The following is a 12,037-nucleotide window of genomic DNA, read 5'->3' as shown; positions in this document are numbered from 1 at the left end:
AACGCCTGGCCGCGTCCGGATCTGTCAAGCCGGGCCCAGGCATTCCCAGGTGTCCAGGTATGCCATGAAAGAGGACTGTGCCACAACCTCCAGCGACGCAGCTATCCACACAGTTCGAAATCAACCACGGCGAGGATCTCAAAGCTCTCGTTCACTAGGGATGCTGTACGGTCTGAAAGTCGCAGTTAGGCCAGGTAAGACGACCCATTCTGGACCCGGGATCGGATTATCGGGAGGAACACAGAGCGTAGCTGCAGAGAGTTGGGTTGATGAATGGATCCTTCTCCGCGAGGTACGACTTTCCGTCAGGGCGGCGACCTCCATGCAGTGGTACGCATAGTCCCAGTAAATAGTTATGTTGTCGAACTCCATGGCCCCCTTGCCAGTTTCGTGGACGGGCCCGATATAAAGCTCTTCCGTTTTGTCGTCAAAGCGCAGGTTCTCAATATTGATAAACTAGAATGCAGATGGCTCTTCTTTGCCATTTTCCTAGAGGCTCCATTGTCTGTGAATGGCGCCAGAGTTCTATCGGATTTTCTGGAAGCGTTTGAGGTCTGAGTGGTTAAGTGAGTGGTCTTGTATTGTTATGCAAATGCTTTTCGCAACATACACAGGGACCAAGCTTGACAATAAGGCTAAGATGCTCAACTTTGACTGCTGCGAGCCGAGGCGTGGTGCGGCAATTTAGTAAACGAACAAATGGCCTCTGCCGGAGTTGGAAGGCATTTGTGGCCTGGAGTGTTCGCAAAAGAGGAGGATTCAAGGAAGTCCATTTCGGCTTTTGTCGCATCAGCGATCCATGATGCTTCAAGTTCAAAGCTCCCGTGGCATTCTAAGAGGAGGTCGTGCCAGGTTGCTTGGGTGGGAGAAGGCTGGATTCAATGATTGATAGAAAAGACAAGAGCCGGTAAAATTTGGGCATTCAGTGGTTGCAAAACTTCCCAGCAAGCCAGGCAAATCATCTGGCGCGCCGTGCTGAAACCTTGTTAACTACAGTCTGGTGGTACTGATTGTTGAGAATCTCCCCGAGACGAAGACCGCTAGACGAGTCAGTATGGTCAAAAAATATGTAACGCCCCTGTTCGGTGAGCACCAATCTGTCAGGACCTGAGTGCAATGGTTTAGGTAAAAGGCCTTCCGTTGTTGTTGAGATTCATTGACTTGCGACCCGAGCCGTCGCCTAGCGGATAGAACTCACGAGTGACCCCGTGCGCCGCATAGGGCCGGCATGAAACAAGGATCCCGATCGGTAGACAGGGGTCCTTGGCCCTGTATTGGGTTGCTGAACGGTCGTCAATCCTTCACCAACTCCATCACAGCGCCCCAGTTAAGCGGTAGCCTGCCCAAAGCTGATATCCGCGTCAGTGGGATTTGAAAGTCGATCTGCCCGATTAAAATACGTATGACAGGCGGCAAAGTAGCCGTTGAAGTATTCATCGAGGGCTGGCTCGCGAGTTTGGTACCGGCAAATTTCAAGGATTCGAACACGAACAATTTCCCCCGTGACTCATGAGGTGATGGTCACTTCGGAGGGGAGCTGGATCTTGATCGATTTACGGAGTACTCTCGCATCATAGTTTTGTTACATGCTCATATATCCGCTCTTCTGACGGAATCCAGCGATGTCCAGCGTGCCGAAAGCCCGCCGGTCTAACGTGAGCGGTCTTACGGTCACTCCAGATAAATGGGACTACTATCCCTCCATTGAACGCTCGGACGTCAAGTCCTGCTCCTTTACCAATCTCTCTTCATCCACGCACATCCGCCACTCCAAACTCAACGACGTACACGTCCTCTCCGAAAATGGCAGAGGCAGTTATATCGAACGCTGCGATCTATCCCGCTGCACTATTTCGGATAGCTACATCGAACGCTCTCGGCTTCGAGATAGCCGCGCGTCGCATGTAGGGCGCATGGACCGCTCGACGGCTTCGAGATCCGAGTTCGTGGGCGCGCAGACCGTTGAGCGTTCTTCTTTTCAAGACTCCCGAGTGGGTGGTCAAACCGCCGTGTCGAGGAGTGAAGTAAAGAAGTGCAGTCTGGGGGGAGGCAGTCGTGTACAGGACAGTGTTCTGGATAGGGTGTCTTTGTGGGACAGTACGGCCGACAGGGTCGTGCTTAAGAACTGCGACGTGAAGGACTGTAAGATGTCCAAGACCAACCTTTCTGGAATGGTACTCAGATACGGGATTTGGAATAATGGCGACCTGGTTGGAAGGACGAGCAGAGAGCACGAAGTGATTGCTACATCTCTGGAGGAATGGAATGCTCGGGAAGAGCGTGATGCAGAGGCCGGGGAGCAAGAAGGACAAGTCAATTCAGGCGATCCTCCTCACCAAGCTGTGGTAAGCCAATATTTCATACTGGCGGGATTGACGCGAATATCACTGATGACGCCTCAAGGCAACTGCGCCAACCACTTCGGCTCCTGTGTCGGAGTCTAGATCCCCTTTGACGCTACATATCGAGACGCAGAAGGAAATTGCGCCGCCGTCGTACACGTCACTCCATGCCCAGGAAGACGCTGATGTTCGGATGCGAAGCGAAAGGGAGTTTACTCCACCAACGCCGACTTCCGATGGCTTTTCCGACATAACAGAACTCGTCGACAATGATAATACCGAATATAAAAATGATGCTCGGGTTTCAGAAAAGGATGGTCCTCCGCCACCGTATGAACCGTGATGCATTGATATTGTACCTTTTTTTTGACAGCCATGGATACCCTCCTGTTCAATAAATTAACGACGCTCTGATGACGATGACAGCCCTGCTTTTCACGATTTGCAACATTGTATATTCTCCCTCGAATATCTTGATGTAGTTATAGCATGCAAAAAAGAAAAAAAGGACCCATCCCCACTCCTTAAGTTAACCGCTGGCATCTTCGAAGAGGCACGCATTTCAATTTTCCCCGTTTTCCATCGAACCTCGAACGCCTTGTGAAGTTCTTCTCACGGTCGTAAGATCCTTGAACAAGTCTCTCCCTGCCCGTCGGGCCGACAATCCGCACGGTCCATTACTTGTCGACATGCCCGCTGCCCGTGAAGCGACATCACGGTGCCGACCAGCGCAGCAAAAACTTCTTCAAGGGAGAGAAGTTGCCAACCCTGCTCCTCTCGTCTACCGTAGCCACCTCCCTTGCGTTATTGGTCGCTATGCCTCCCAGGTATTGCTTATTAATCTGACTACATTATCACGTGCTTTCTTGGCGAACGCGAACGGGTCGCGCTGGCTTTCCGTCGCGTCGCACACTTCGACGGAGAAGACGCCGCGGAAGCCCGTCCTCAGCACCGCCCTCGCCACGTCCTCCACCGGCAGATACCCTCCCTCGTACGGCAGCGGCCGGTACCCATGGCTCCATCTGGCCCGGGGTCGCATCCCTTCCACTTCCCGTCCTTCAAACCGCTGCTTAGGCCGATACGCATCTGAAATCTGGAGCAGATAGATCTTCTCCTTGGGGACCGTCTTGGATAGCTCTTCAAGTGTCTCGCTCCAGCCTTCGTCGACGTCTTCCATCTGCGCTACGGTGATTTCTGTCTCTGTGCATCCTGATATACTGCATGGATTTGCCCATTCACTTCCTGCGATCTGGAACGTATCGAGGCAAAGACCGATGTTCGGTCGATCAACCTGCTGTACAATGTGCCATGCTTCTTTCCAAGTTGAAGCGTGGGTGGACCAGCATTGGTTCTCATAGGCAACTCTCATGCCGTGCTCTTGGAGAAAGTCGCACAGTTCACGGATGTCACGAATTATATCTCCGTGCTCTGTGGAAATCTTGTCTTCCGGCGCGTCTGTGGAGCCGACCTACTCAAGTCAGGTCATATTATATATCCGCTGAGAAACGTAAGGCTGTTTTTGCCACTCTTACCTGCAACATATCCGTCCCACAAGCCTGCATAATCCTCACCCAGCCTTTCACCTTCTCCCAAGTCTGCTCCCACTCCTTCGACCCTTTCTTCCACCCTTCAAAATTACTAAATGGCTGCAACATCATTATCTTCAATCCATGTGCCTCGCACAATCCCTTCACCTCTCTCGCAGCTTGGCACAATTCATCATAGTTGTCCTCCTTCACTTCATATTTCAGAAGCTGCGATGCAAATGCTTGCAGATCTGGAAACGAGAGCTCAATCGCTGAGAATCCCGCCGACGCAATTGCTTCGAGCCGTCGGTGTAAACTATCGGTTTCAGGGCGACCGACGGAGCAGGTTGCGCATGCTAGTGGGATGCCATGGGTGGAGGCCGCAGATGAAGTCGCCATCCCCAGACTTGGTGTTCGTTTTACTAGCACTGGGAGAACCGGTGATCTGTATGCACACCTCTCTATGAGGCGGTAAGTAGTACATCCAGGGAAAATAGTGGTATGTCGTCTGGCGCAGAATCGCGTAGGAAACGACGTGATCAGTCTCTTACTCATTGATCAAAGCTGGTCATCACAGACATCATGTCAAAACACCATGTTGAAATTTACAAAGGATCTAGAGGGCACGTTGAGCTGCTGTCTGTTTCTTTTGCTGACGAACACCAAAAAGGCCCAAAATGTTGGAACGTATGTCGTCATAGGGGCCCAAGGTCCCCTTTGTTGACATTAGACTTTCCAAGCTTGACAACACGGCAACACAATACTTTACGCTCGGTGAATAATGCCCTGAAGATAACAATAAGAATACCCTATGCACTTAAACGGGAGAGAAGAAAATGGATAGTCAATGGGGATAAGCAGGGTGAAGCAAGAAGCAGTAGCGGAAGCTCCATTCTTGTTGAGCTTGTTCGACAACGTCGGCGATAAGACCAATGGACCTGCCCTGGTCTGTGATGGTAGCGGCAATAGGGCGTCGACCATCATTCCTGTAGGGTCTGACGGTTGATAACAACGTGCTATCCCGCCAATTCAGAGATTGTGTACACTCCTTCCAGTATTCATTATATGTTTCATTCTTACACGTCGATACATGAGGTATGTCCAAGGGTCGAAGAGGAAAGGCTACACAGGAACGAGTCGGTAACGTTCGAGTTGTCTGTGCGGTGTTCCTAAACGGGTGCCTCTTGGCCGACGTGTAGGCTCTTCTGACCGTAGCCTTTCTATCCCGGCATGTGCTTTTGAACCCGAATCCTACAATCCCCCCTCCCGCTACGAACCGACAAATCAGTATCACAACTTCTCGTGAAGTACTGGCTTTGGGCGTTGATATTTCATGACTGAAAGAAGGCCATACAAGTTAATTCACGGCCATATACGGAGTACCGGGTGACCCTCTAGCGTGGTGTTTGGAACGTGGCGCTGATCGCTCTTGGCATTGATTAACAAACTACTCCGTACTCAGCAGCCCAAAATAGCCGTTTGTGGAATTTCACCACTGACTTCCCCTCACGATTGGCTGGTGTACCCCGCATTATGTCATCGGGCATGCTGCAGTTCCAAGCGTGCGGAGTTAACACAGTACGGGGTATTGTGCCCGGTAATTTTACGAATTTAAACGGAGCTGGCCGCGATGGGTACAAGTGATGTGAGTACCCGGGGTTCAGAGCTACTTCCAAGGCCGTTTCCCCCTCAATTGCCCTCAAATCCGCCCATCATCTCCATCCTGGACAAGACTGAGTGCATTCGTTCACGTTCATCCAAGCAAACGAAGCTTTTATACAAACTGCACTGTCAGAGCCAGCCATGTCGGATCTCGCGAGTCTAGATGTATGTCTATTCATCGGGCTCCGTTTGTATCTCTTATACAGCTCCATGTTAACCCCGTTGTAGACCAGCCAGCACCCTTACCTGCCCCAATCTGCCTCCCTCCTCTTTGACGCCAAAGCAAAGGCAAACCTCAGCTTCGAGCAGATTGCCCAGCACATAGGTCGCAATGAAGTAGCCACAGCAGCAATATTCTACGGGCAGGCCAAGGCGTCCAAGGAGGACATCATCAAGCTCGCTGAGCTCCTGCGCTTGCCGGCCACCGCGTTAGAAATGCAGATGGGCGGCTTTCCGGATCGAGGGCGCTCGGTGGAGATGCCTCCGCGTGAGCCCTTGATCTACAGACTGTATGAGATCGTGCAGAATTACGGATACGCCTACAAGGCGATCTTGAATGAGAAGTTTGGCGATGGTATTATGAGTGCGATCTCTTTTTCGACGAATGTGGAGAAGGAAACGGATGAAGATGGGAACAATTGGGCTATCATTACAATGAGAGGGAAATGGTAAGTATAATCTATAAAAACATTAAACTTTCCTTGAGTAGAAGCGGCGTTGAAATGCTGATCGATTTTTCAGGCTTCCGTACTCTAGGTTTTGATACAATGAGATATGGTTATTTTATATGTGGGCAATCAACCATATTTACCCATATTTGGATTTTCTTGTCTACTTCTCAATGGAATATTGAAAAACGTGGATCAAGTAACCTGCATTCTATTTTGAGATTTATATCTTCAGTCGTTGAGAAATTTCTCACTATCTGTTCTGCTAGTATGATATCTATGAGTGAGGTAGCCATCTTGTGAATGTCGGGTTCACATTAGACCACATACTATCTGTCCCATTTTACTCCAGAGCAGAAGCCCATGCTACCATGTGTCACCAGCTGCTACACTGGCCCTCCACTCCTTTACCCTTTTCACGCTCATGACATCTGACGACTAATCAACCCTATAACTTTCTCACCCACACTGAACCGATAACTTCATTTTTCATGAAACCTTCATCTCACTTTCACCAACAGTTCTCACTCTACATCCATTCAGCCTATCCCTGCCTAACATGGTTGAACCTACGAATCAAGTTGCCCGCCGGATCTTCTGCACCTTCAAGGGCTGCTACCGGTATTTCCCTACCGAAAGGGAGCTTATCAAGCACAAGAAGCATACCCCCGAGCACGACTACTGTGCCCGATGCGATGAAGACTTCGAAGACGAGGAAAGTTTTTTTATCCACAAGCTCGATAGCAACAGGCATATCGCATGTCCTATCTGTGGAGACGAGTTCAAGAGTGAAGGAGGACGCGATGCCCACTTGCGCCAGGTAACGTGTCTTCTGCTGACTAGATGCTCATGCCTTGCTTTGGGCCGCCTGTTTAATATATTGTTTATCTAGCTGATATCTGGAATGATAGATTCACCCCACAGACCAGGCTCTAGAATGTGTTGGTTGCCATACCAAGTTCAGTCGCGCACATGCCTTGATGATGCACATCGAAAACGACAGATGCCCTCGAATCACCAAGGATCAATACAAAGCTCAGCGAGCCCAGAAGCTCGCTACCAGAGTAGCCTTGGAGGGTAAAGCGGGCGATAGCAAAGGGCTTTCCGGTGCAGGGCGTGGAGCTGCCGCCGGTTCGACTATCGAAAGTGTAGATGGCGGTGTTGAAATCACCATGGATCCCTCTGAATTTCCGCCTCTCGGAAAAGGGAAAGCAAAGGTGGAGGCGCTGCCCCATTTGGCCGTTGGAGAAGGCCCCGACGCCTTTGACGACATGGTTTCTGAGGTGAGCGGAGTGGCTCGTAGCATCAAGCACTGGCCGATGAGTTTTCAGCAGAAAAACGACAGCCTTAAAGATCTTATGGCCTTCTCCGATATTGAATCGACTGAGAAAGGCCAAACTGAGCCTGCATCGAGCGAAGTGGGAGGAATCGAGGAGGACTGGGGAGATCGCCCACCAGAACTCGTCGAAAGTGAAAAGAAGATGCCTCAGCACTTCGTCATCTGGGACACAAAACAGTACTATAACAGCGTTCTCGGAGCGTATATCTGCCCTTGCGATAAGGTGTTCAAAACTGGCGACGAACTTTCCAAGCATTTGGACTCTGGTATCCATGATGGTGGAGTTGTCTAGTATGTCCCAATCAAGATACCAATTCCACTCCTTTTTTGCAATGAATTGCCCTGTCTAACTAGAAATGTTTTAGTTGTGCTGGCTGTCTCCGTCCCTTCAATTCCACACCAGCGCTTATAGCGCACATCGAGTCGGTCACATCGCGTTGCAATATTCGCCATTCGGGCAACCTAGCACAGGTCGTGGATGAGGCCTCCGGAGGGGTGATTGAGACGTGCGGTCACTATGCCGATGGGACTGCTAAATTTCATGCTGCCCCCAAGCAGGAAATTAAGCCAATAGATTTGGATAAAATCGCCTGGTGAGAGACCACCGCGTGCCTTCCCGTAAGTTCTTTCGGCGAGCAATTGGTGTGGAGGAATTTTCCTTTTTTACACGAAGCTATTAACTTCAGAATGCAACATCACAAGAAAATATGGGCCTGAATTTAATGCTCTGGGTGTCCTCATATATCAGGCCCTATGCTAGGGAGCAAACCCAGGACTTTTTATCAGCTCTATCTAGGATTTTCTTTTTTTTCAAGGTAATTGCGTTTGTCGATTCAAAATACTCGAGATAGTAATTAGCTTCAGAGGAGTCCTGAGCACTCAGAACCACTGTCCTCAATTTTGATCGTGTCGCCGGGGCTTGATACCGCATCGATCGACGGCCGGGTGCAGCTCTTGGTGGGCCGTATCCCTGTGCCAAGGCGGGGATTTCCCGAAGCAAGCGCCATAGCATCCGCTCCCGTTGGACTATTAAGCGCGGGATCTTCAACCGCCCGCCGCGTTTCTCCCGGACTGTTTCACTCGGATTAAACCCTATCGGCGCCAAAAAGGTCGGAAGTGTCACCCAGTGCGGCCAGGGGGCCTGACAAGCCTCTGCTATCTCATACCTCTGTTGATATGACTCGAAAACCCACATGTGCCATGATAACGGAAGAAGGCGGGTATGTTGCTTTCAAACCAACGAGAAACGAAGTCTCAGAGAAGAGCGTCTAGGATATACATACATGAAGTGTGAAAAAAAAAAAAAAAAATATTTAACGAAATACTGCTAATCCGACTGAGAGAATACCTTCGTTGTAGATGCGTAATCTTGCTCGCATGAATGGGTGCAAAAATAAGTCTGAATAGATATTGCTTTGGATGCCATGGTTGTATTTAGGCCTAGAAGTTGTTCTGTGCAGTTGCAGATGGCCAAAATGGGCTCTTCCCGTCGTTTTGGTTTTGATGATTTCACTCAAAGTCTGCGACGGGTGCGCCCGGGTGGGTTGCGTGGGACGTGATGCTGAACTTGCCCAATGCCAGATTTCCATGCCAGCGACTGTGTAGGCTCCGACGGGCCACATAACCCAACAGTCGAACTGGAGTGCCTTCACGTTTCCCCCTGAGCACCAGAGTGGACTTGTGAAAGCACGGCGTAGCTGCTTTCAATTCCTTTGATTTTTCTTTTTCTTTCACGGTTCTGCATTCTTCTCATCCGTTCTTTCGCTGTCACTGGTATATTTGTTCACCCCAATGGCATCCCGGATATGATCCATGATCAAATCGCCGTACCCTTTTCCTTCCTCCAGCGCCTTTCTCTCCTCCTCCATCCGCTTCTCCTTCCATCCCTCCGTCTCCTCACCCATCCATATCTTCTTCCCCAACTCAGCCAGCACGGGCCCACCATCCTCCTTCTCCGCGCCCTTCTGCGCCTGCTGCCGCTGAAACTCCTGCTGTCTCGCAGCCTCTCTCGCACGGCGTATCTGCTCCCTCACCTCCTCCGCCCTCTCAGTGGGCAGGTCTCTGAAGATGCTAGGTGGCTTCTGGCCCTCGAAACGTGCTCCGAGGCGCTGCATGATGCTTTTACCGGTCTGGTCGGCCGTCAAGTAGTTTGCAGAGAAGAAGAACGCGGAGGCCAGGGAAACGCTGTATAGATCTAGCTTTCGCGGAGGGAGGGCGATGAGTATCGGCGCCGCGACAACAAAGGTGATAGAGGCATAGCGCTTGAAAAGGAGGTAGTCCTCGGAGTGGGGGAGTGGTTTGGTGCTGTCGCTTGTGCTAGACGTAGACATTGTGTGGAGCGGTGTATGCAATTGTGCCTCCCGGTGCCGGTTTAGAGGAAAAGTGATTGGTAGAGACAGACAGCTGCTTTGAATTTTTGCTCTTGGTGCTCTCTTGTCGACGCAATTCAGTCTCAAGAAATTTTGCTTTCCGTGATGCTGATTGGCCGAAAGTCAGCTACACGGATAATTTGTTCATCCGAGTCACCGCTCATCACGTGAACCGTCGCCTTTCACCTCAAACGGACTACTTTCAAAGTAGTCCGTTTGAGGTGAAAGGCGACGGGAGATCAAGGTAACAAAGGCTTACATTGGAACTCGATCGAAGCACAACTCCTGGGGCATTAACCTGTATAGTTATTGCGTTCAAGGCAATATTGACCAACTGCTGAGCTATGAGTTATAAGATGTTACCTCCAGAGCAAGTCAAGGGAAGCTAATTGATGTTCTAAATATTTTTTTCATTTTAATGCATACTCATTGTAATAATACATATCCATCTAACCGTTAATCTCAAAATCATATCCAACTCGAGAAAGGACCTCAGGAGGAAGAGGGTACAGAGATGCATATCCATCGGCAAGATCATCCTGCGCAACCATATTAGTGTGATGTTTGCAATGGGAGATAGTGGCCACTTACAGAGATTGGTTCGCTATAACGCTTGTGTAGATGGGTATAGTTTAGGACGTAAGTAGGTCTGGATCGAGAATTAGCAGGCTAGGAACATACTAGGAATGGGAGAGGGAATGCATTGTTATACTCACGAGGACTTCCATGGAAGAGAAAAAACAAACAAAAGGAGGATTTTTGGAAACGTTTCATATCGTATATGTTTCGAGCAGCGGCGCAAGCTTATTGGTAGAAATCGTCTCTCGGACGAGTGTAGAAGCGGATACCTTATGTCGCAAGCCTTTGCGCAGGTATAAAAGAAGGCACGGGATAAAAAAGAATAGCCATGCCTTATGTCCTGAGCTTCAGCACAGGCTTAAAGCCAGGCATAGTGGACGTGGATTTTTTTTTTTTTTTTTTTTTTTTTGGGGGAAGACCATGCCTTATGACCCGGGCTTCAGCACAGGTATAAAAGCAGGCACGGTGGATGTGGAAATTGACCATGCCTTATAACCCAGGCTTCAAGCGCAGGTATAAAAGCAGGTATAGTGGATGTTTTTTCTTGGTAAAAGAACCATGCCTTATGACCCGGGCTTCAGCACAGGTTTAAAGGCAGGTATAGTGGATGTGGATTTTTTTTTTTTTTTTTTTTTTTTTTTTTTTTTTTTAAGACCGTGCTTCATAACCTGAGCTTCAAGCGCAGGTATAAAAGCAGGTACAGATGTGGAAGCTTTTTTTTTCTTGGTAAAAAGACCATGCCTTATGACCTGGGCATCAGCACAGGTTTAAAGACAGGTAAGAGAGAAAAAGACCATACCTTATAACCCAGGCTGCGGCACAGGTATAAAAGCAGGCACAGTGGATGTGGAGTTGTTTTTTGTAAGACCGTGCCTTATAACCCGAGCATCCAGCGCAGATATAAAAGCAGGTATAGTGGATGTGGATTTTTTTGGTAAGACCGTGCCTTATAACCCGAACATCCAGCGCAGATATAAAAGCAGGTATAGTGGATGTGGAGTTTTTTTTTGGTAAGACCGTGCCTTATGCCTCGAGCTTCAGCGCAAGCTTAAAGACAGGTATAACGGGAAGAAAGAGATCGGGCTTTATTCGAGCTTCAGCGCAGGTTTAAAGACAGCCATAAGAGGGGGAGAGAGAACATACTTTTTATTTAGGGCCCGAGTCAAGCGAATTTGGCGCATATCCATTCTCAAGGAATAGTTGGTCTGTACCTCTTGCACATATTTCTTATTCTCTCAGCGCAGGTTCAAAGGCAGGAATACGTAAAATCAAAAGAAAAAAGAAAAAAAAAGGAAAAGGCAGTTAACAAGATAGCAGATTAGCAACAGTAAAACAGGTTGCTTGACAGTTCAAGCGGGTGGTTTTCGTCACAAACTGATAGCTTTGAGAAAGAAAGGAAAGAAAATGAGAAGGAAAAGATCAAGATCAGCAGGGGGTAAAGGGGGTATTTATAGTCGTCCGGCTTTGGTGGGTGAGTCACTGACTGCAATCATTCGACTATTCAGCAGGAAGGGAAATAAGAGCATTGAGTCAGAGCATTGAGTCAGAGCAT

General features: G+C 49.2%; 6 protein-coding genes across 6 annotated transcripts; 3 read left to right on the top strand and 3 right to left on the bottom strand.

Annotated features, from left to right (window-relative positions):
• Window positions 1–1,346: 1,346 nt before the first annotated feature.
• D8B26_007858 (uncharacterized protein) lies at window positions 1,347–2,685 on the top strand (the record flags this gene model as incomplete). The annotated part of the gene is made up of 2 exons (XM_003067341.2): window positions 1,347–2,345; window positions 2,404–2,685. Exons 1-2 carry the CDS (start codon window positions 1,623–1,625, stop codon window positions 2,683–2,685), a joined length of 1,005 nt encoding a protein of 334 aa, XP_003067387.1. The 5' UTR covers window positions 1,347–1,622.
• Window positions 2,662–4,542, bottom strand: D8B26_007857 (uncharacterized protein). The gene is made up of 2 exons (XM_066125659.1): window positions 3,875–4,542; window positions 2,662–3,810 (listed from the first exon to the last, which is right to left on the bottom strand). Exons 1-2 carry the CDS (start codon window positions 4,421–4,423, stop codon window positions 3,157–3,159), a joined length of 1,203 nt encoding a protein of 400 aa, XP_065981743.1. The 5' UTR covers window positions 4,424–4,542; the 3' UTR covers window positions 2,662–3,156.
• A 968-nt stretch (window positions 4,543–5,510) lies between these two features.
• On the top strand, window positions 5,511–6,514 carry CYN1 (Cyanate hydratase). The gene is made up of 3 exons (XM_003067339.2): window positions 5,511–5,695; window positions 5,759–6,198; window positions 6,272–6,514. Exons 1-3 carry the CDS (start codon window positions 5,672–5,674, stop codon window positions 6,291–6,293), a joined length of 486 nt encoding a protein of 161 aa, XP_003067385.2. The 5' UTR covers window positions 5,511–5,671; the 3' UTR covers window positions 6,294–6,514.
• Window positions 6,515–6,757: 243 nt separating this feature from the next.
• D8B26_007855 (uncharacterized protein) lies at window positions 6,758–8,134 on the top strand (the record flags this gene model as incomplete). Its single annotated transcript, XM_003067338.2, has 3 exons — window positions 6,758–7,018; window positions 7,110–7,828; window positions 7,903–8,134. 3 exons carry the CDS (start codon window positions 6,758–6,760, stop codon window positions 8,132–8,134), a joined length of 1,212 nt encoding a protein of 403 aa, XP_003067384.2.
• Window positions 8,135–8,288: 154 nt separating this feature from the next.
• Window positions 8,289–8,732, bottom strand: D8B26_007854 (uncharacterized protein; the record flags this gene model as incomplete). Its single annotated transcript, XM_066125658.1, has 1 exon — window positions 8,289–8,732. The coding sequence occupies one exon, from the start codon at window positions 8,730–8,732 to the stop codon at window positions 8,289–8,291; it is 444 nt and encodes a 147-aa protein (XP_065981742.1).
• Window positions 8,733–9,267: 535 nt separating this feature from the next.
• D8B26_007853 (uncharacterized protein) lies at window positions 9,268–9,867 on the bottom strand (the record flags this gene model as incomplete). The annotated part of the gene is made up of 1 exon (XM_003067337.2): window positions 9,268–9,867. The coding sequence occupies one exon, from the start codon at window positions 9,865–9,867 to the stop codon at window positions 9,268–9,270; it is 600 nt and encodes a 199-aa protein (XP_003067383.1).
• Window positions 9,868–12,037: the final 2,170 nt, after the last annotated feature.

The sequence above is a fragment of the Coccidioides posadasii genome, chromosome 4 (assembly GCF_018416015.2).
Source record: "Coccidioides posadasii str. Silveira chromosome 4, complete sequence".
Lineage (NCBI taxonomy): Eukaryota > Fungi > Ascomycota > Eurotiomycetes > Onygenales > Onygenaceae > Coccidioides > Coccidioides posadasii.
Note: the sequence above shows the minus strand (reverse complement) of the source record. Positions and strands in the feature narration are given on the sequence as shown.